We start from the raw sequence: 22,043 nt of genomic DNA on the forward strand, positions 1-22,043 counted from the left end.
AGTTTGGGAAGACTACTTTAAGGTAAGTTCTTAACTTTTCTTTAAATATGTGTTATGTAGTAACCAAAGAACTCGTTATGAATATTATTATTTAATTATTTTTTTATAGTCCCACCCAAACCCACAAGCATATTCGAACAAAAACTTGTGAAGACTATGAGGATTTGCAAATTGTCATTGGAAATGCAACTGCTATTGGAAAAAAAAAAAACACATTGTAAATGAAGGGGATGCTGAACTAGTTTTCCAAACACAAGAACAACAACAATCAAATGCTAATGAATGGAGAGTTGGTATAGCTTTGAATACGTGGAGAGATGTCAGGCACAATGACAACAATGAAAATCAAGGATAATAAATGATTATAACATATTTTTCTTTAAGTTTTGCTTTCAGACTTCGTATAAATTTGTCACTATACCTTCGTGAATGCCAATTGCTTAAAATTTCTTATAATTTTGCTTTCCGTAAAACTATGGGTATCTCTGGTAGCATAATAATTTTTGTTTTTATGATGTTTCATGTTGATTTACCGAGATAGAAAGAAAAGTCGAAAACTTTACATGGGCAAAGCATATCATAGAAATACTTTGTAGAGTGACCATGAAAAATCTATGGCTCGATATGTAATTGTCAAAAACAAAGCAGCTTGCAGCAATATATATGGAATTTGAAATGATTAACTCAACATAGAAGTAAAACAGAGGATTAGTTGCCAATTCCCATGCATTGAAGTAAAAAAAACACATTGTTGAAATTTTTTATTTTGCCATCTCTCCAAAATAAAGGAAAAACTGGGTTTTAGATGATAGATATATTAACCTCTAGTTTAGTATGTGACACAAACTTTGTTTGCTGTTTACTGTTAGGTGCACTGATGGTTGTTCTAGTCATCCATTGATATAAAGAAAAGAAATGTTGTTATCTCTGTAAGAGGACTTAAGAAGCTGATTGGGGCTCTAGTTTACATCGAGTGTAAGGCCTGCTATATATTGTGAGTAAAGTTTATGCAAATTCACCGAAATCTATAACAAAAGTCTATATAAAAATATGAATGTCTAAGCCTATAAAAGTTTCATGGGACATTTTAGAAAGGGCAATGATTTCTCCACTCCTATTTTATCCACTTACACTCCTTTTTAGTTATAAAAAGGAGTGTAAATGATAAAATAAGAGAAAAAGGAGTGGAAACCACCACTCTTTAGAAAAGCAAAAGGAGAGAAAAATTTTAAAAGAAGCAAAATGGACAAAAACCCTTATTTATTTTTAGATTTCTAAGGAATCCAATACATTTGCACGTCTTTGATTTGAAAGTTGAGTGGTTTTTGTCTTTTTGAAAAACTTTGGCTTTTTCCAAAAGTGAAATTTTTTTATGTGTAAAACCTAAAAAACCTAAGTTTCATTAAGTCCTCCCTAGTTCCGTCGAGGTTCCCGGAAAAAAAAAAAGTTTCATGAAGTCCCAGGGGAAATCTATAGTACTTGTAAAGTTCCATGAAATGTGCCACTTAAACAAAATGTTTTAAAATACACACTCCTAAGTATAAGATGAACATATCAATAAAACCCCAAACCCCCAAAACCCTAAGCCGCGCGTAAAATCTCGCTCTCTTTCCCTCTCGCGAAAAACAGGGCAGCACAGCCCCTTGTTTTTCCGGTGACGTTCCGGCGCCGTCCGTTCATATTTTGGCCACACACCCTTCAGGGAAATTGTTCCCCACGCTCTCCTCTACCTGACCCACCTTAGACCTGACGCCGTTAGCCTCTCCAGCCGCCGGAAACTCGATCTGAAACCACAGGAGTGGCAGCCACCGTGAACAGCAGCTTCACCGTCGTCGTTCTTCGAGCTCCGGTCATTGGCCGCCATTCTTCTTACTGTAGGTCCGTCTCTCTCCCCTCTTTTATACCCTACAACAACTGTAGAGCTGCCCAGCCAAATACACACAGAGAACGAATTGCAGAGAAGATAGAGGATGAGGAAGAAGGTTGACGAACGCATCAGAACCCTAATAAGCAATGGCGTCAAAAACAGGCACCGCTCCATGTTCGTCATCGTGGGCGACAAGTCCCGCGACCAGGTACACCCTTCTCCTTTTTCTACTCGATTACTCTCTGTGCTTTCGTTATAATTTGTTTGGGTGCTGAGAATGGTTTCGAAGAGAATCAAGATATGGCTCTTATGTAGTTTTATATTGGTTTTAGATTGTGAATCTTCATTATATGCTAAGCAATGAAGTAAAGAAATCAAGGCCTACTGTGTTGTGGTGCTACAAGGACAAACTTGAGCTCAGCAGGTTCTGTTTCATTTTTCATTTTCGTTGGAAGGAATTTCGTTTAAAAAGTGGCTGCACAACATTAATTCGTTAAACTATTTAATGCAGTCACAAGAAAAAACGTGCTAAGCAGGTCAAAAAGCTGATGCAGAGAGGGCTGCTTGATCCTGAGAAGGTTGATCCTTTCTCACTTTTTGTTGAAAGTGGGGGATTAACTTATTGCTTATACAAGGATTCGGAAAGAGTTCTTGGTAATACCTTTGGAATGTGTATACTTCAGGTAACTTGCAAATTATCTCTTACCAAATATTCTAGTCTAGCTGACTACTCGTATAAAAAAATTGCCCCCTGCTTTTTCAAGACTAAGTTTGCTCTTACTCTGCATCAAGGACTTTGAGGCCTTGACTCCAAATCTACTAGCAAGAACAATAGAGACTGTGGAGGGTGGCGGACTAATCATATTGTTGCTTCGTTCTCTATCCTCACTCACCAACCTATACACCATGGTCATGGTATGAATTTAATATCTCTTTCTCTTACACACACCATGGTTATGCTTAGTTTTTTGGCCAGAATGGTTATGCTAATAAACATACAGTTTAATCTTGAAAACTACACACTTTGAAGTTTTCATTTATTTATTTGTTTTCTGCAATAATGTGGCTACGAGAAGACAATTGGTAAATTGAAATGCGTGACTGTCTTTTAAGCAATTCATCTGGGCAGATAAGTTTCAATGTGGGCCTAAGTTGATTAGTTCTCACTTTTTCATATTCTAGGGTTTTCTCACGATTTTACTTTACCTGAAATTGTATTTTACTTGTTGAGTTAGTATCAAATTTAACTACATTATACTTAAAAATTAATATAGTCAAACCACATGTTCTATTTAACCTTTATAGCTTGGTTGACATACAGGTCTGATTTCTAGGTTTATCATGCATTTTGATAAAAACTTCAACATAAATTTTTGCTTGCAATAGTGTCATCATTTACTTACAACACTATGTTACAATTGTTCTTCCCAGTTCTCTCATTTGCAAAAAGTACCTCTATGAAGTCTTATCAAGGCTTTTCTATTTCAGGATGTTCACGACAGGTTTCGAACTGAATCCCATTCTAAGGCCACTGGACGTTTTAACGAGCGTTTCTTATTATCAATTGCATCATGCAAAGCATGTGTAGTCATGGATGATGAGCTGAATATTTTACCCATTTCATCTCATATGAGGTCAATTGCTCCGGTTCCAGTTAAAGAGGTAACCTTTTGGCCTCTAAACTTTTAGGTAGGAAGGATTACTGCTAAATCTCGGCATATTTATTTTTGTGATATCTTATGCAAAACTGGAAAAGAATAAAAGGCTAGGTCTTTCCGTATATGTGTATGCTGAACGGTGTTATTCATCATTTTATTAGGATAATTTGTAGAATTTAGTGATACTATTTATCAGTGCCCTATTAAACAAATACTAGAATTTAGTGATACATTTTATTAGGATAGTTTCCGTATATGTGTATGGTCAATGAAGCTTTGTTGAACTGTTCTGTTTTGTCTCCTGATCATGATTGAAGGACTCTGAAGGGATATCAGAGTCACAAAGGGAATTGAAGGATCTAAAAGAACAACTGAGTGATGCATTTCCTGTTGGCCCTTTAATAAAGAAATGTTGTACGTTGGACCAGGTAGACATCTTTTTTCTGATTTGTATTAGTTCTAAATTCTGTATCACATGGTTTACTACTAACATGACTCATAGGTTAAGTTGGTAAATGTTTGAGCAGGGAAATGCTGTTGCTACATTTCTGGATACAATCTTGGACAAGACACTCCGAAGTACTGTTGCCTTGCTAGCTGCTCGTGGCCGTGGGAAATCAGCTGCACTTGGTTTGGCAATTGCTGGAGCTATTGCTGCAGGGTAGTATGCCTTCACAGTTTATTTGAATTGTTTGTTTGTGTGTGTGTAGGTGTACACTTACATGCACGTACTATTTTAATTTATTTTATGTAAATGTGGCTGATTGTTGTTAGATTTTGATGAGACAAATATATCTTCACAGGTATTCAAATATCTTTGTAACTGCACCCAGCCCCGAAAACTTAAAAACTCTGTTCGAATTTGTTTGCAAGGGTTTTGATGCACTGGAATATAAGGTATGTATGCGAGGTATTCCCGTGTGAGTGGTTGTGATTTATTCTATTGCAGTCTGCCAGAAATCTTATTCTCATAAATAAATAAATAAAGCAATTCCTTGACCGCATCCTTGATGATTCTGTTATTTCTTTCCATGCGATCCAACGATGTGCCATACATTGCCGAAGAGTAAGCCCCTTTTTGGCAGATAGCCCCTTGACGGTGTGGATTTGGCAAATAGCCTCCCGATGGGGACGGGATTCCCCAAAAATTCTTACCGGGGATAGGGGTGGGATGGGGGCAGGGATGGGGAGCGAGGATGGGGATGGTATTGCCATACCTGGCCCCTCAGTTTGAGAGGCCGATACAAAAACATATGGTCAATACTCTCTGATTTACCTTTGCATAGAATACACCAATGTGGAGATAAACAAGGATAGTCTTCTTTTTTTGGATTATATGACAAGTATTAGTTTTCCTATCAATCATTACCTAGAAATCTACACTTTTATAGGTACACTAGCTCAAACATGTGATCAGTCCAATGCTCTAACAAAGAATGAATTTTCTAAAGAGTAGATTGATAATAATTTGTTGATTCTTCACCTCCATTAGTGTAGTTAAGATTTAAACGTTGCATAAAGTTTAGTCTTTCAATGCTAAACTTAATAGGTTCTACACTGGAAAATGTCCAGTTACCAAGCATGGTGGTGTTTGAAAGTTTTTTTATTTTTTATTTTTTTTTATTTTTTTGTGAACTACATTTTGGCTTTCATCCATTTCTTATAAGATCATTCCTATTCTTATTCTTCATTTCTCAAACGTGTATTTTGAACTGTGCACTAGTTACATTGAGCTTACTGCTGTAACCTATGTTTGCAGGAACATATAGATTATGATGTACAGAAAAGCAGTGACCCTTTGTTGAAGAAAGCAACCGTACAGATCAATATATACAAGCATCACAGACAAACAATTCAGGTAGAATGATATGGAAAGTTCGGTTTTATTGTAATATTTGTGTGTGCATATTGTGCGGGTGAGAATAATTTGTATAACTATTGGCACATGCAGAAGATTGTATTCAGTGGTTACAGGATATGGGTTAACTTTTTATCTGTGCCCACCATTGTAATAAAAGTATTTGCTTAAAATTAATGAATAATAAAATTTCAGGATATAATCTCATTCCTATGTATAAGTTATAGATGGTCTAGTTGGACGTGTATATTTAACTTATAATTAGTACCAATGTGAATGAAGATTACTGAGAAAATGCTACTGTCTTCCATTTCTTTTTGGATAATGCCATACTGTCAAAGATTCTAGTTTGTCTATTCTATATATTTTCACAGCATTATCCTAGTTCATCCTGAAGCCAATCACCTTCTATTATTAGTTCTCTTTTCTTCCAACCATCCTAGGGTTTTCATGCAACCCAGCTTAGATCATTCCAGTTATGCATAGCAAGGAGTTTGCTCAGGCAGTTGAACTTGATGGAAAGAGTAAGGAATTATTCATTATACTTTGTAAGGCGGGTGTGGCAAGGTGAGGAAAAAGGAAAGGAAGTTGCTTTGGCTGTATTGGTCATGTGCCTTGAAAACATGATTGCCGAGGTAGTAGTAGGGAACATTCCTTCATAGGATAGGCCTCATCACTAATAGGCATAAATGTGTACACCTTTTGCCCATCAAATGTGTTTCATTTATGTGTGCTTCATTTTGGTTATTGGTGTGAGTATATTGAACAAATTTAAATGGTTTATAATATCTAAAGCTTGCTTTCAAAAGCATGTTCTTGATGGATTAGTCAACCATTATACCTCTTGTGGCTCGAAGAAAAGATTCTATCTACTGTTTGCTTATGGGCTAGATGTATTTTGTTACTTTTCGTTGCAGTATATACGACCACAAGAGCATGAAAAGCTTTCCCAAGTTGAACTGTTGGTTGTTGATGAAGCAGCAGCTATTCCACTACCAGTGGTGAAGTCTTTGCTTGGTCCTTATCTGGTCTTCCTTTCATCTACTGTTAATGGGTAAGATTTGTCCATGGTCTTCTTCCATCATATGGTGTAGTTTATGTTTCAATGATTTCATGAAAGACTTTCAATTTCCGCATATTGTTTCCACTTTTCCTTTACTTATTCTTGATGTTGTCTTCCAATTTACGAAAAAAATTTGCCAAAAATATCTGACTGCAATTTAAATACTGAAGCACATTTCTTTGATTCTGAAAGCTATGAAGGTACTGGTCGGTCTTTGTCCCTAAAACTTCTACAGCAATTGGAAGAGCAAAGCCAGATGTCTGCTAAAGGCCCTATATCTGGTATGCTTATCCTTCACTAACCGGTTTTTTTTCCTCCTTTTGGCTTATATCTAAAATGGGTTGGATCAAAATCCCCCTTCCCCCATCATATTTGACCTTATCTTTAACTTCCAATGTCATCCCTGAATTTATAACTTGCACAATATTACCTCTTCAACTGTGATGGGTTAACAAATTAGAATTTGTGGGGCAATAAACTAAGGTTACTGTTTTCCCCTCACTCTTGCATTTCTTGGTGAAGCACAAGTTGGTTTTATGCATATCAAAGCAAGGGAAAATATAAGCATCACAAGTATTGCTTGGTGAAGCACAAAGTGTTTTAAAATCACTGACATCTTTTCGTGGTTAATTCAACTCGTAAGTAAAATGACCATATTCATCTGCTCGTCTACATTGATTGCTTTTCCTTAGCACTTAATTGTCAGAGTTCTACTTTAGGTGACAGGGCAAAAGTAAAATTTAGTTAGGAATAACATACAACAAATCAAGGGTATGTACAACACCCCAAGTTGGTTACACTTGTTGAGTCTAGATTATGAGAAACTAGATAACTTTCTTCATGTTATTTATGATAATAAAAATTTGTTACCATTTCTCAAGATGTAATAATAGAGTGCTGGATTTGTCTACAATTTGTAGTCAGAATTTTTATATAACGAAGCTTAAAGGTTGTGAGCTTCTTTTATACCTTTTATGTTAATGTTATGAATTTAACTTTCCCTTTATTAATTTGATTTTGTTTTCTAAGTTCTTTTACGGAATTTCAAGACTGCCCTCTGCTTCAATTGTATGGGGTGTGATGCTGTTCTGGTCTCCTTAGGACATAACATCTGGTTTTGTTCTTTTTGTCAGGGTTTTTTTTTCTTTTTCTAAATAAAACTGACTACGTACAAACAAAATTTGTCTTCCTTGGATGATTTCCTGTACATTCTTCACTTTTTTGTATATTCTAAGCTTTAGGAGCCTCTTTGTGGCACTCTAATATACTTTCTATAAACTCCTGCTTGCTTATTTCTTTTTGTGTTAAATTTGCTAAAGTTCTTTAGATTGTTGGAGGCCTGTTTTTCTATATTCTTTGAAACGTTGGCATCTGAATGTGCATGTATGTCTGGACATCGTGTGGTCATAAGCTGCCTCCTATGTAACATTAGACTCTGACATACTCAACTCACTCAATTTTTTAAGTCTACACAATTGGTAACATTCTTGTTTCTGAAATAATGGAATTGCTGACTCTTGCAAGCGAGTAATGTAATATAATATTTTCTGTTATAATATTTGGACCTAACATTCTGAACTGATAAATGTGCTTGATTGTAGGTCGGCTTTTCAAAAAGATTGAATTGAAAGAATCTATCAGATATGCTTCCGGTGATCCAATTGAATCCTGGCTTCATGGTTTACTTTGCTTGGATATTACTAATTACATCCCTAAACTTAACGGGTAAAACAACTATGCTTAGAACTTTAGAACTGAGGAAGATGAAACCATCTACATTATTTCTATTATCTTCATTAATGACCTCTCTCTCTTGATGACCAGGTTACCTGCACCCAGTGAGTGTGATCTGTACTATGTGAACCGTGATACACTGTTTTCATATCATAAAGATAGCGAGTTGTTCTTACAGGTACCTACATATTCAAATTCTGATATCCATTAATTTTCAGTTTTGATATGAATGATTCTTCGATTCAAAAATATTAATGATTCTTACATACTCAACACTTTCAGCGAATGATGGCACTGTATGTTGCCTCTCATTACAAAAATTCTCCAAATGATTTGCAACTAATGGCTGATGCTCCAGCTCACCACTTGTTTGTGCTACTTGGTACGTTTGCTTCCTTTTGAACTGGTTTTCCTTCCTTTGCTATTATTGGCTGGACTTTATTTTACTTTATGTGTGCAGGTCCTGTTGATGAGTCAAAAAATCAGCTTCCTGATATTTTGTGCGTCATTCAGGTTTGCATCTGTTTTCCTTTCGTGGTGAACTAATATTTTGTTGGTGCTTTTATTATGTGCTGAACATTTCAATGGTTTTTTTTCCCTTCAAGTTTACCCTATTGTGAAATGAGAATAAAGGACACAATAATTTAAACTTGTACCTTCTAAGTGTTTTCTTCTGGGGTTCATCCGAAATGAATGTTTTTTGGTATTGTGTCCCATTTGTGCTTCAACCTTGTGTTCAAAATGGGAATTTTTTCCATATTTACAGAGTAGGGTTTTGGTCTGCACTATAAGCTTCTGTCTCCAAAGTTAGCGGTTCGTCTTTCTGAAATATCCGGCTAGATTGGCAAGCTGTTATTTGTTAATTCTGCTTTTGGGAGTCGTTTTGGTTCTGCTGAATGCCTGTTTTCATTTTCTTTTTAGCTTTTTTGGATTTATCTTCTTGACCACTTCTGTTCTCTGTAGTTTTATTGTTCTTTAGCAATAAATTTGTCTCGTTTCCAGGAAAAGAAAAAAAATGAAAGAAGAAATCAAAAAATTTCCGTGGTTCTGTTAGGTTTTGGAACCTTTTTGCCCATAAATATTTCATGGATTGTGAATTGCAACCTATCCACCTAGTCCCCAAACTTCAGCCATGGCTCCATGGAAAAAACGAGTTGCCAAATATTACTAGGATGAGGCCTATCATGCCAAAGCTAACAGAATTCCTAGTATTCCAAATTTGCCAACATAGCTTAATCATTTTCTTATTACCATGAGACTCAGATCCATCTCTCAGTTGAGGATGGCTCTTTCCGAAATCTGGGTAGTTGAAACTCTGTCCAAGATGCCTGTATTTATTGTCATATCATACATCTGAACTTTAAAAGTCTAATTATCTTAATATCATAGGCAACAATTATGATTTTCAAATTCTTTTTGTATCTTATGATGCAGATTTAGTCGTAGGTTATGTTTTAAGTTTTGTTGATATTAGTGATGGACACTGATGGAAATCATAATTTTAGGGATTTTCTTGAGGTATTTGATGTGATTAATGGTAATGATGGGAATTGAGTTGATTAGGAATTTTCTTAGGAATTTGATTTGACTTGTGAGTCAAGGAGCTCTATAATAAGCTAGACATGGTGCAACTCCTTTGACAAACCTGAATTAGAAAATAATGAAACCCTATATTCTCCTACTTCTCCCTACTCATCTCTCTCTCTTTTCTTTCTATTGCACTGTTTCAATTAGTGTGTCAATATTTAGCTGTTTTCCCTTATATCAAGGCGTAGACTCCCACCGAATGGGTTTTTAGCTGTCCCTATAGTAAGAGAACTCAATTTTGTGATGCTCTAAATTTATGTGCCATCCTTTTGTTCTTAGGTCTGCCTTGAGGGACAGATTTCTCGTAATTCTGCAAAGAAAAGTTTAAGCGATGGTCGTCAGCCCTTTGGTGATCAGATACCATGGAAATTCTGTGAGCAATTTCAGGACACTGTGTTTCCCAGTCTGTCAGGTGCTCGGATTGTACGAATCGCTACACATCCAAGTGCCATGAAGGTAGTCTCGTTTTCGTGGTTTCCAAATTGATTATGCTATCGAGGGTTTTGTTGAAATGATAATTTATTCTTCTTTGTTTATTGTTTATCGCAGATTGGATATGGTTCACAAGCAGTGGAACTATTGACAAGGTATGCTCGTGTTCACTTACTGTCCACTGTAACATTGTTGTAGATCACTTGCTGGATCTGGATGCGTATTTGGATGCCTAAGATGTTTAGAAAATTTGATTTATTTCTTTAGCCCCATATTCCACACATGTTGACAGAAAAGATTGAAGCTTATTGGCCTTGGTCAGGCTTCAAATACTTTCGAACAAAATGTATTGCATGCTGCCTTCTCTTAATCAAATATACTTTTAATTGATAGAATATGTAGAGGGAAGTAGTTCAATTACAAAACCCTATAGTTTGATAATACTTATGCACATGCAAGTTGCAATGGGGGATGTGAATTTCATGCTTTTAGTTGAATTTGGACCACGAGCCCTTCTAGTGTTTCCATTTGTGCATCTATGAATAGTAGAAGAAACGAGAAATGTGGGAAATATTCTAGTGATACCTCTGGTATGTCTCATGTGATATGTGGGAGACATTCTGCTGCTCTTGTTGGGGACACAGATACACACAACTTCTGGTGTGATATGCGGGAGATATTCTACTGCCGTTGTAGCAGTGGAACTCATAAGTACTTATTATTGAGATAAAAGTCTCTATGAGATAATTTGAGTGAATCTACTAAGGTTATTTCGCCTCAGGTACTATGAAGGACAGTTTGCTCCTATTTCTGAAGTGGATGTTGAAGATGTTGTTGAGACAGTGCCTGTCAGAGTCACAGAAGCTGCCGAGAAGGTTTATTATAATCACTAAGCTTAGTTTTCTTTGGTTATTTTTTCTTTTTAATCAACGGGCTGGAAAATGTTATGTGGAGACTGTTCTATAATTAAAAATTAGAATGTTGAAGTGCCATTGGGAAGGTGACCTCCTTTTAAGGAAAGTAGAAGACAGACTTCCCACCTTGGTTGTACCTCATTGCTATGTCATATGTTCATTGCACTCTTGTGCTGTATGCTATGTGTGCCATAATAATATAACAATAATGTTCTATAATTGTGTAAACAAAAATGAACTCCAATAATTTGCTTACTGATAATCAATGTGGGTGGGCTAGGGTGTGCCATTCAGAAGTTATTCATACAGCTAAGTTTTTACACCGTAATAATTAATAATATATTTATCAACATGCCATATTTTGTTAATTTAAATTTGACTCTTTTTTTTAGCCCTTTATAAATATATGAATCTGTCATTTTTGCAAACAAATCAGAACTCTCTGAAGTTGCTGTCATTATTGGGTTTGGTTCCTTTCATTCATCATCAATTTATCTTCTTCCCCTTTAAATTTGAACTTTCAACCTCCACACACCCTCCAACACACAAACACACTCTTTTATTGAATTACAGAAAACTAATATTGGAGACAGTTTTTTAAGTCACTGTTTGGTGCTGAATGCAATTCTTGTTCTGTCAAAATATTTGATTTGGTCAAACTTGGTTTTGTGTGGTATGAAAATTTTGTTGTTTGAATGTAAAAGTCTGAACAAACTTTTGTGAATCATTGCTTCTCATGTAAAATTTGAGCAAAATGACATAAATCACTCCATGGCTGTGAGAGTTTATTATGTAGTGGTTTGTTTATTTGGTTCAATAAACCTGTCACCTGTACTTACCTTTGATACTTTCTAGTGGAATCATACATGTCATATTTTACTTGTAGGTTTCATTGCTGGAAGAAAGTATAAAACCTAGAACAGATCTTCCTCATTTGCTCGTTCATCTTCGTGAAAGGCGACCAGAGAAGCTCCATTATATTGGTGTCTCCTTTGGGCTTACCTTAGACCTTTTCCGCTTTTGGTGGAAACATAAATTTGTTCCATTCTATATTGGACATATTCCAGTTAAGATGGATTTTTCCTCCCGGATTGAATGTTTTCAATATTGTACTTTGTTGATGAATGATTGATTAAACAGTAATTTGACATTTTTCTTTTCAATGGATTAGAGTGCTGTAACTGGTGAGCATACATGTATGGTCCTGAAATCTTTGAAGAATGATGAACTTGAAGTTAATGATTTTCGTCCGTTCTACCAAGGTGGGCCCATTTTTTCTCAGAACCTATTTCTCTACTTGGACTTTTATGCAGGTTTTGTATCCCTTCACCTCACAGCTTGATAATTTGTTGGCGACCCTAGATTTCAGGCGAAGGTTTTTGAGACTACTGGGTTATAGTTTTCGTACAACGGATTATAGGCTCGCTATGAGGTACTATCACATGTTTCCTTCTGATAAATGTTTTTTGTTCAAGTGCTCATACTGCTCGTAATCTTTCAGCATCATAGATCCTAAGATCAATTTCACAGAGCAAGAACCCAAGTTGCCTACCGTAGATGGGTTCTTAAGGTCAATCACAGATATATTGTCACCTTATGATATGAAGCGACTTGGAGCTTACACCAGCAGTCTTGCTGACTTTCATATGGTAAGCTCTCTGAACAATGGTTGATGGCCACTGTCATGGTGCTATGTACTGTTTATGAGGATCTTTAATTCTCATTTTTTGCGGCTGGTTTTTGTTCCTGTGCGCTTGTGTTATATAAGATGATAAAATAATTCTTTAAACGACAAAATCGATAAGGGTGAGGCTATTTGGACACCTTATTTTCCCTTCCGCCCCACCCAAACTCCCCCTCCCAAACCCAACCCATCCTACCAATGGTGAACCTTCTTGTGGGTGTGCGGTGCTCCTCTGAGGGAGGTGGACCTCTCTCTTTTGCAACTTTTAGGGAGGCGCTGCCATGGCTGCCCTCTTCTTTAGTTTTAAAATTATAAAAAATTGTAAAAATAGTTTGTGGAAATAAAATAGTTACGAAGGACAAAATTTTGGTTTCATCAACAAACCTTTTTTGGGGCAACTGAACAAATAGAGGGACGCCATAAAATAGAACACCCAACTGAAAATGGGAATTTAAGATTTCTTCCACCTGAAGCAATGAAAAATCCCAGTATTTGCTTCTTTCTTGTTTTTTTAACTTTGGGAAAAAGCAGTCTCCTTTGAATGTGTCAAGATGGTCCTCTATCTAGGAAGCACAGACATATATAGTAGGGAGGGAGGGATCTGAGGATTTATTGTATTTTCATCCATGACAAATAGGCCCTACTTTCTTCAAATCACCTGAGGATTGCTTTCTAAAGTTAGAATATAATCCCTGTGGTCCATTTGGAAATTATAATAATATACCAATGCAGTATATTTCACCATTGGGACTCACATTTAACTGGAACACTGAAACCTCTTATACTGTAATTAATTGTTTGTTTATACAGATGTCTAACATACTTCTTGTTTTACAGATTTTGGATCTTGTTTCAACCCTTTCACATCTGTATTTCCAAGAGAAACTTCCAGTAACATTGTCATATGCCCAGGCTTCCATATTGCTCTGCATTGGCTTACAAAATCAAGATATCTCCTATATTGAGGTGTGTTTCTTTACTTGTTCATCTTGTGGTTGTGACCATGCATGCAAACTCAAATATGTGCCATTTAAATATGATGATTTGTACCCACCACCCCCCTAAAGAACAACAGAAGAGGTGGCTGATTGTGAAGGGTTTACTGCCGTAGTAATCAAAATACATCTTCCATGAATCTTCTTTCTTATTCACATTGGCTTCCAACATGTATTTTAATCAGTTGTCTTTCGTATGTGCATTTACTATACTGTTTCACAGCTTGTTTCTTGTGTTTCCAAGTTTGAGGCTCAAATGCTCCTAGTTTTAGTATGTAAAGGACTATCAGGTCTCATTTTTACTTACATTCACGTTTTACAGGGGCTGATGAAATTGGATCGGCAGCAAATATTGTCTCTGTTTATAAAAGTTATGAAGAAGTTTTACAAATATCTATACGCTATTGCATCTGAGGAGATTGAGTCGACCTTGCCTAGACCAAAAGAAGTAAGTTGAGCAAAGCAGTTTACTTTTTTATGTATGGAAAATACGTGTTATGTTGATAGTTTCTATCTCCTATTTCATGGCGTATTATACGTTATGGTTCTAGTAGGCTTAACTCTGATATTCACACAGGCACATACAACCATTATGCCTTCTACACTGTTTGCACCTTGGCTATTTTGTTCGATATGCAATCATTAAGTTTACATTATCGGATTTATTTGCCTACTACCTTCTCCTCCCGACATTTTTTCAATCATATAGTCCAGAGTTTGAAAGTTTCAACATCTCAAGCTGTCCCTTGAAAAAGAAAAAAAAATATATATATGTATCACATTGATTCTGCACTGTAGCATTTGAATCTAGAAAGCTGTTTGCATGGGAAGTTATCTATAAAAATATTTTTAAGGTATTAAAAGTTATTTTATATACCACATAACTAGGATTTAGTCAGGCTTGAGCTCAAGTATACACTTATCCTTTTTCAATCTTTTGCTTATGTTCTAACATCAAATTCTGTCATGTGGAAATTTTGGGTTCAGACTGTCTTGGAACCTCACAAAATCTCTGTCGACGATGATCTCAATGAGGCTGCAAGGAAAGTTGAGGTATGCTTCGTTCCTTTTACCTTCCCTGTTACCCTAAACTATCTTTCTCACTTCCTTGTGCTGAGAGCCAAGAGTCGAGCTGACTTGACTGCTTACATACAGGATGGGATGAGATCCAACACGGATGGGTTAAATCCTGAGTTTCTTCAACAGTATGCGATTGGGGACAGAGATGCAGAACTTGAGAATGCATTACAGAATGGTGGTGTAAAGTTACCAGCTGGAGGTGTTGTTAGTGTGAAATCAAGTAGAAATAAAATGGAGGAGAAAGGAAAACAGAAATCGAGTCATAATAGTGGGGAAAAGCGGCGTAAACATGAGCATGGCTCCAACTCCAAGTCCAACAAAAAGAAGAAATATTCACAATAGTCTATACTCTTTTTCAAGACTCTACATAACATTGTAACTGTTTTTAACATTTAGTACGATGTTATAAATCACCAGTCACAGCATATGCAGATCACAAATTTTGACAGTAAATGACAATGGATTTTGTTATTTGCAGACTAGTTGTTTATAATTCTCACTGCAATTCACACAAGTCTAAAACTGTTTAATCAAGACATCCAACTACAAAATTACAAGAGCACAGCACAATTAAAACTTTATTAAGGCTACTTTTCTTTAGATGATTACAATATTTTATTTTGAAGTTTATTCAAAACAGCGTCCTCAAAATTTTGAAAGCCAGCCCTAACCAAATTATAAAGTCGATCAATTTTAGCACCACCCACTCTCCTTCCCAAACTTCGCTGCCACTTTTTGTTTTCCGAACAGAAGCAGTACTAGCCGACCACTGGCGTGTATTCTCGCAATCTCTTCTTTAAGCTTCCTAGCAATTCTCTCCTCTTCATCTCTTTGGCAGGTTCCCGTTCTCTTGCTCAGAGACCATGTCCTGTCGCTTGGCATCACGTTCCAAACGGCGGCGGTGACGGCGGCAGCGGCGGTGCTGCTGCTCTCTTATCTCTCAGTAAATCATCAAACATTTCCCTGGCCTTGTCATCCTTGAGCATCTCGTAGGATAACTTGAGACTTTGGAAGTTAGCATGAGCATGGGGATCATGTGGCCTCTTATCTGGGTGCAACTCTAGAGCGTTTATAATCATAATGCTATGTGGACTCGGAAGTTGTGTAATTATAATCATAATGCTATGCGGACTTGGACTAACCAGCAGGACTTGACATTCGGAGAAAAATTTGCCTTATCCAGGATTAAATTTTACTTTATTATGTTTTTTGGGACAAACTCCATAGGATTAAATTCAATCAAAGAAACAAAGGAAAAAATGTCGCATGTTTTAGTGATTACATATTTTCTTTTATGAATTATTGTTTAAATTCATTTACCAAAACATATTTCATGCAGTTTCATATTGTAGCTTGAATATAACTTGGACTACAAGTTGAAGGTACACTGGCAGCACAGTTGCATAAAATATATCAAGAGGAGGTTTATAAATTCAATCACTTTTTATGTAGTGAAAGTAACTCTCAGTGATAACAGGCACCCAGTTCTCACCTGGCAATGTATAAGTAAGTCCAAAAAAATATAAACGAGCGCATAATCTTGATCGATTAGCATAATTGCACTCCAAACCAATAGGGCCTTATTAAAACAGGAGGGCTATTCCCCATACCCTAGAAAGTCATCAGTTTCCAGATTCTACCAACATTTGGTTGATTTCAAAACAAGCCAGTGAAGGTAAATCCCATATCATTAGATGAAGTTTCGGATGTCCAAAGACTTCACATCAACCATTTCCTCATCTTTGAATTCCTCCCTGAGAAACATTGAAATGGAAAGTAAGTGTCAGTCCTGTAAACCAACGCCAATTTATCAAAAGCCAAAGCAAGTCCTCTCCCCCCGTGCCATCTAACTTATGTTCCATTTTAAGCAAAGTCACCTACCTTGAATTAGAATGAATAGTAATAAAGACTCAAATATATAGCCATGTTGATGCTAGCATGCAAGCAAATTTTACCAGTCACGCTCAATGGTTTAGTGAAACAGAGAAACAAACATGTTGATAAAAGAGGAGGTACTATGCAAAGACATAAATTACCGTTTCTTCTGAGTTTCCATCGCCTCAAGAGCATCCTTCTTAAGTTCCTCCAGCTGTGCTTTTGCTTTCTTGAGTTCTAGCTGTTCTTCATACTTTGGTAGATCCTCCTTCCGAATTCCAAGCCTGAAAAGAAGAGGTTAGACTTGGTAGGAATCCTGTATCTCATGTCAGCTATGTAAGCAAACAATACACAAAGTGTTCAAAATAAAACAACTGCAAACCAATCAGTGTCAAATAGGAAAAACCATAGCAAGTGTTTTAAGCTATTATACCACACTTGTACTAGCAAAGTTATTAGACTATGGGGTCTGGGATTATGCACAGCCACAACTAGGTATCATTTAGGAATGCATTCTACAGCCCCAGATCCATATAGTCTTCAGGACCGGGCAATGCATTTCGATATAGAATATAAAGAAGAAAAAAGAATTTTTGTCTAGCATATACAATTTGTTTCATAGGAGAGTTTGGAATAAACTAAATAAAAAAGCTGAACTTGTATGCAAGTGGAATGAAGGTCAATCGGGATTAACATCACCTTCTCTACATTCAAAACCTTAGAAAATAAAAAATGTTTAAAACAATTGTCACCTACTTCTTGTTTATTTTCTCAAATTCTGCCTGGAGAAGAGCCATCCCTTTCTTATCATTCCTCAAAAGAGGTTTCTTCAGTTCGTTTTCAACTTTCTCCAATGCATCCATCATCATAGCCTCTGCACCAAGTTCATCAGTGATACCTCTCCTGCAAAGGGTAAGAAATAAGTTAATTGACCAATGTAGTTGTATATACGAAAATGTTAAAGTACAAATGTCTGCAAGGCAGACGTATGTGTAGATAGAAAAACCCTAAATGACAATTTAATTTTAGAAGTTTCCAAACAGATTTTGTTCTTTTATACGAAACAAAATGTATTAGTTCCTCAAACAAGGTACAAAGTGGACAAGGTATACACCTACAAACAAGAATCTATCTTACATATAATTCTAACAAAACACTACCAGCATACGGAACCAGATTTTAAATTTTTGCTTCTTCCCCACCAAACTCACTCCAACACTACTTTCTTCCCTACCAGAAAAACTTTCGACTCTCCCTTAACCATGCCTTACATCCTGCTTGGATCACCCAGCTATATTTCCTTGTTTGCATAGCTTCAAAACAAATTGAAGTATGCAGAATGATGAAGAAATAACGGAATAGACTTTCAGCTCTGCACAAAACACACCAATGAGGTGACAGACAAGATTGTTGTAGACTTCACCTTTGAATCCTATCAGATGTATTCACCTTGCCATTATCACCTGCATTGTCACACAAGCTTCAAGATTCCAGCAACAACCTTCTAGAATCTTCTCTACTGTTACAAAAATAAAATTTTTTTTTTTGAAATTCTCCAAAGCTGCTGACTACTCAACCTCTCCAAAGCTGCTGACTACTCAACCATCTCTCATGCCTCCTAATCATTTAAGTTCCTCCTAAAACCAAAATCCCAGCTCAAAGGAAAATTAGAGCTAACTGCCCTCCCTACAATAACCATAAATGAAATATTGACAAATTATAAAAGAGGAGAAGCTCTGCTGAAAGGTAGTTTCCCTGCCCAAACATCTACCCAAAATCTCACCTTCTCTTCTCGCCATTTCTTACAACCAGCATGCAGTGATTTAAGAGATCATCATATCCTTCAAAGGGTACTAGATCCCCTAGCCAATAGTTTTGCATCCCAAGCATGCTTCCTATAACCCTATGCCATAAAGCTTCCTTTTCTATGGAGAAACGCCACAACCATTTACCAAACGTGACCTGTTTTTCAACAAAAAAGCTAACACCCAAACCACCTTCTCCTTTGTTAAGGACACTACCTCCCATCTAATTAAGTCCTCTCTCTTTACTTCCCCAAGTCCAGCCCACAAAACATCCTTCATCATATTCTCCACCTTCCTAGCAAGCCACTAGGAAGCTGCTTAGAAGAGGTTGGATTCTTGTTAACCAGCCTCCAATAGATAGAGCCCCCCCCCCCCCAAAAAAAAAGGTCACCAACTCCCTCCAAAATCTCCTCTTAACCTTCTCTACCATCCTGTTCATAAAGCTAGCAGACCTTGTATTCCCACCAATGGTAAGCCCAAATACTTTAGAGCCCAATAGCCAACCTCCAGCCCCCAAAAGAACCAGGTAACCTTTCCACTTTTACCTTCTAGAAATTAATTTCCAAATACAAATTCAGAGCAACACACATCCTCTAAATATAATCACACTAGAAAACTTATCCCAAAAACATTAATGGTCAATGGACCAAAGAAATTGTTTCTGATTTTAGATCACAGATGATAACCACAGTAAGCTTGGTAGAAATTACATAATAAAATAAGGACCCCATGAGTTATAGCAGAAAGAATAGGAGTACAGGCAGCAATTTAAAAAGCCATGTTAATCACATTATACAAGACATCAACCAATTTGAGAGCAGAATAGCACATACTTGATCCTAATTTCTTTCAAAGTCAACAGGTATGTTCTAGCATCTGGGATATCTTGTGTTCGGCTTTGGATCGTGTGTTGGATGCGTTGAGATTCTGAGAACAGATCTGCCCTGCAGGACACCAAATGCATTACTGGCCACTTCAACAAAATTAAAACACTGAAATGCAGGTGGCATCTAATGGAGCAAAAACAGGAGAATGTGTAAGGCTCCCTATTCTACAGCAATAGTAATGTTATCCACTTTTCTTAAGTCATTGTAACAGTAGAAGTTAAGAAAATACATAAAACGACTAACAAGATAAAAGGAGATCTACAGTAATATTACCATTTTTTGGAAGTTAAATTTACAAATGGCAAAACTATGTTATTCAATGATTGTACCTAGTCCGGAGACAGTCAAGTGCCAATCTCACATAGGGTGATGAGTAGTGCCCCCACCAATAACCAAGTTTCACGACAGAAATAAACTAATGCAAGTTAACCTTTGGAAGAAAAGCTTCAATTTAATAGGTGCAACATATAAATGCTCTTTGCAAGGCTGAACATGTGGCAAACCATGAGAATCCAAAAAGCCCTCTTTTTTCTTTATGTTTGACAGGGTAAGTTTTCTCTCTGATCAATTTGTTCTTCTTTTCAAAGAACAATATACTATAGTTCAAGTTCCTTCCCAGATTGTTGATCGAGAATATTAGTTGTCAATATCCCCTCCCTACCAATTTCCTTAATTGCACTAGCTACCACTTCTTTCCTCTGTACTGAAGCATTATATCGTGTATAATAATAATTAATCAAGATAATGTACTCTAGAAACATAACAGTGTCAGCTCATGTTTATGTGTTTGTCACAAATAATATAAAAGTTTACTACATATGCAAACAAATAGGCACATCTGCACAAATGCACAAAACAACAAAGCAATCATATTATTAGAAGGAATAGACTGTGGTAAAGGGTTAAAGGAACTGACTTCTCTCTTATAGTTTTCATGACCTTGGCATACTGAGAAACAGCAGCTGGATCCTCTGGGTCTATGGTGATCTTCTCTTTGCGAAGTATTCCTAGGGCTGTCTCAAACTTCTTTTTAACATCCAAGAAGATGTTCTTCAGCATCTCTTTACCCCTCAAATGTAAGAAATATTCAGTGCGGTTTTATCACAGATATGTATTAATAAATGAAAGAAGAAAAAAAATCAACTGGAATTTTATTTCTTACTCAATATTAAGGAGGGAAAGACGTAAATAAGGTCAACAATGGATAGCCAGTCACAATAAATACATCCTATCTAAAAGACACACACAAATGCAAGAGACCAACTTTGGAACCCAGCATTGTATAACATTCCCAGGTTCAGATCACTCTAAACTGTGAAAATCACAAAGCAATCCATATTTCTCAAAGTTGATATTTTTGGCAAGCTCGCAAATCACAATCAATAGCGTAAACGTAAATAAGGGCAAGATTTTCGACTACTCACCATCACCCTTTAGCACAGGGCGATTTGCTTCCTTAGCAAAGTAACGGACTGGAATAACACGCTCCTGTTGAAGAATGACTCCATTGCCACACAGCTGAAACATTGCAAGCAAAATTAATACAAACGTTCATCAATTCCAGGCCTTCATTTATCCAATGCCCAAAAGCTTTTCACATATCCATCATCACTCGGATCAAAAATAAATAAAACCAAGTGAAAAACAATTTCTAATCACCCAAATGAGATTAAACTAGCGCAAATTATGCAATTTAATCGCCGTGAACGTTCAGAAAATTAAAAAACAAATCGTAATCTGAAATGCCTAATTTTTCTCAAACATTTTCTCAGAAACTAAAAACAAAAGAAGATGAATGAGAAATGGGATTGATTGACTGACCTGTCTAGATTTGGATAAGAGGCGGGAAGAGAAGGCCATATCGGAGCTCAGTCTTCCTCTTCTTCTTCTTCGGGTTTCGGTTTTAGGGTTTGGATTTGATTGCTTTGAGGCCTCTACCTGACTTCTGAGATACTATGGAGAGTGAGAGAGACGATGAGTTCGTCTGCCTTATATGCGGACCGTTGGATCTTCTACGATGTCGTTTTAATGTCTCATGCCCAATTCTTTTTTTTGACTCAGCCACCGTGAATTAACCTGAAGACGTTTTCGACCAAAAAATACCTGAAGACATAGTTGTTTATATTTACCAAAATGCCACTGAGTTCCTTTGTTTTTAATTTTTGAATTTTTAGAATGGTGTTAGGCTCGTTTATGTTGTTTTGTTAAACCATTGCTTTAAAAAAAAAAAAAAAAACCAGTGGGACAAATCACAGTTGAAGAGAGAAAAATTACCTCGCGCATATGTTATGTGTGTATAAAATTGATACAAGCACTTCCTGATGACAACAAACTTAAATTATTTGATAACCGCAACATAAATAATATTTGATATATATCTTCTATAGACTGAATTTGGTACTAAGCATAAAATTACTTCAATATCATCACGGGCAGATGTATCTTTGTCCTCGTTCATTTGTATCCCTTTACGAGGATAAAGAGTTCTACAATCTCTCATTATTCTCTAGCTACAATCAATGTTGATAATTGATTGTGAATTACACAGTTGAAAACCTGTTAGCCCAGTCAAATATCATCATGGTTGACATCCCCTCCCCTCCA

General features: G+C 36.4%; 2 protein-coding genes across 2 annotated transcripts; one reads left to right on the forward strand and one right to left on the reverse strand.

Annotated features, from left to right (window-relative positions):
• Positions 1–1,511: 1,511 nt before the first annotated feature.
• On the forward strand, positions 1,512–15,349 carry LOC103331549 (RNA cytidine acetyltransferase 1). Its single transcript, XM_008234184.2, has 26 exons — positions 1,512–2,075; positions 2,200–2,291; positions 2,379–2,550; positions 2,660–2,782; positions 3,356–3,529; positions 3,843–3,953; positions 4,053–4,186; positions 4,329–4,422; positions 5,285–5,383; positions 6,301–6,437; positions 6,639–6,727; positions 8,048–8,171; positions 8,271–8,358; positions 8,463–8,562; positions 8,641–8,693; positions 10,047–10,223; positions 10,317–10,354; positions 10,981–11,074; positions 12,000–12,179; positions 12,285–12,375; positions 12,476–12,545; positions 12,615–12,762; positions 13,635–13,763; positions 14,115–14,240; positions 14,780–14,845; positions 14,948–15,349. The coding sequence occupies exons 1-26, from the start codon at positions 1,971–1,973 to the stop codon at positions 15,212–15,214; spliced, it is 3,081 nt and encodes a 1,026-aa protein (XP_008232406.2). The 5' UTR covers positions 1,512–1,970; the 3' UTR covers positions 15,215–15,349.
• A 947-nt stretch (positions 15,350–16,296) lies between these two features.
• LOC103331559 (putative ATP synthase 24 kDa subunit, mitochondrial) lies at positions 16,297–21,439 on the reverse strand. The gene is made up of 7 exons (XM_008234195.3): positions 21,261–21,439; positions 20,864–20,957; positions 20,356–20,500; positions 19,386–19,496; positions 17,504–17,650; positions 16,909–17,031; positions 16,297–16,626 (listed from the first exon to the last, which is right to left on the reverse strand). The coding sequence occupies exons 1-7, from the start codon at positions 21,297–21,299 to the stop codon at positions 16,563–16,565; spliced, it is 723 nt and encodes a 240-aa protein (XP_008232417.1). The 5' UTR covers positions 21,300–21,439; the 3' UTR covers positions 16,297–16,562.
• Positions 21,440–22,043: the final 604 nt, after the last annotated feature.

Source organism: Prunus mume, linkage group LG1, assembly GCF_029339155.1.
Source record: "Prunus mume cultivar Tortuosa linkage group LG1, ASM2933915v1, whole genome shotgun sequence".
NCBI lineage: Eukaryota > Viridiplantae > Streptophyta > Magnoliopsida > Rosales > Rosaceae > Prunus > Prunus mume.

Bases quoted from the DNA above. Each gene is read 5' to 3' on its own strand.
- LOC103331549 (XM_008234184.2), top strand. From the start codon at position 1,971: ATGAGGAAGAAGGTTGACGAACGCATCAGAACCCTAATAAGCAATGGC. The intron at 4,423-5,284 runs GTATGTATGCGA...CTATGTTTGCAG, and splicing joins TTGATGCACTGGAATATAAG to GAACATATAGATTATGATGT. The intron at 8,694-10,046 runs GTTTGCATCTGT...TTTTGTTCTTAG, and splicing joins ATATTTTGTGCGTCATTCAG to GTCTGCCTTGAGGGACAGAT.
- LOC103331559 (XM_008234195.3), bottom strand. From the start codon at position 21,299: ATGGCCTTCTCTTCCCGCCTCTTATCCAAATCTAGACAG. The intron at 19,497-20,355 runs GTCAGTTCCTTT...GGTGTCCTGCAG, and splicing joins ATGAAAACTATAAGAGAGAA to GGCAGATCTGTTCTCAGAAT. The intron at 17,032-17,503 runs GTAGGTGACAAT...TCTTCTTTTCAG, and splicing joins TTTGAGAAAATAAACAAGAA to GCTTGGAATTCGGAAGGAGG.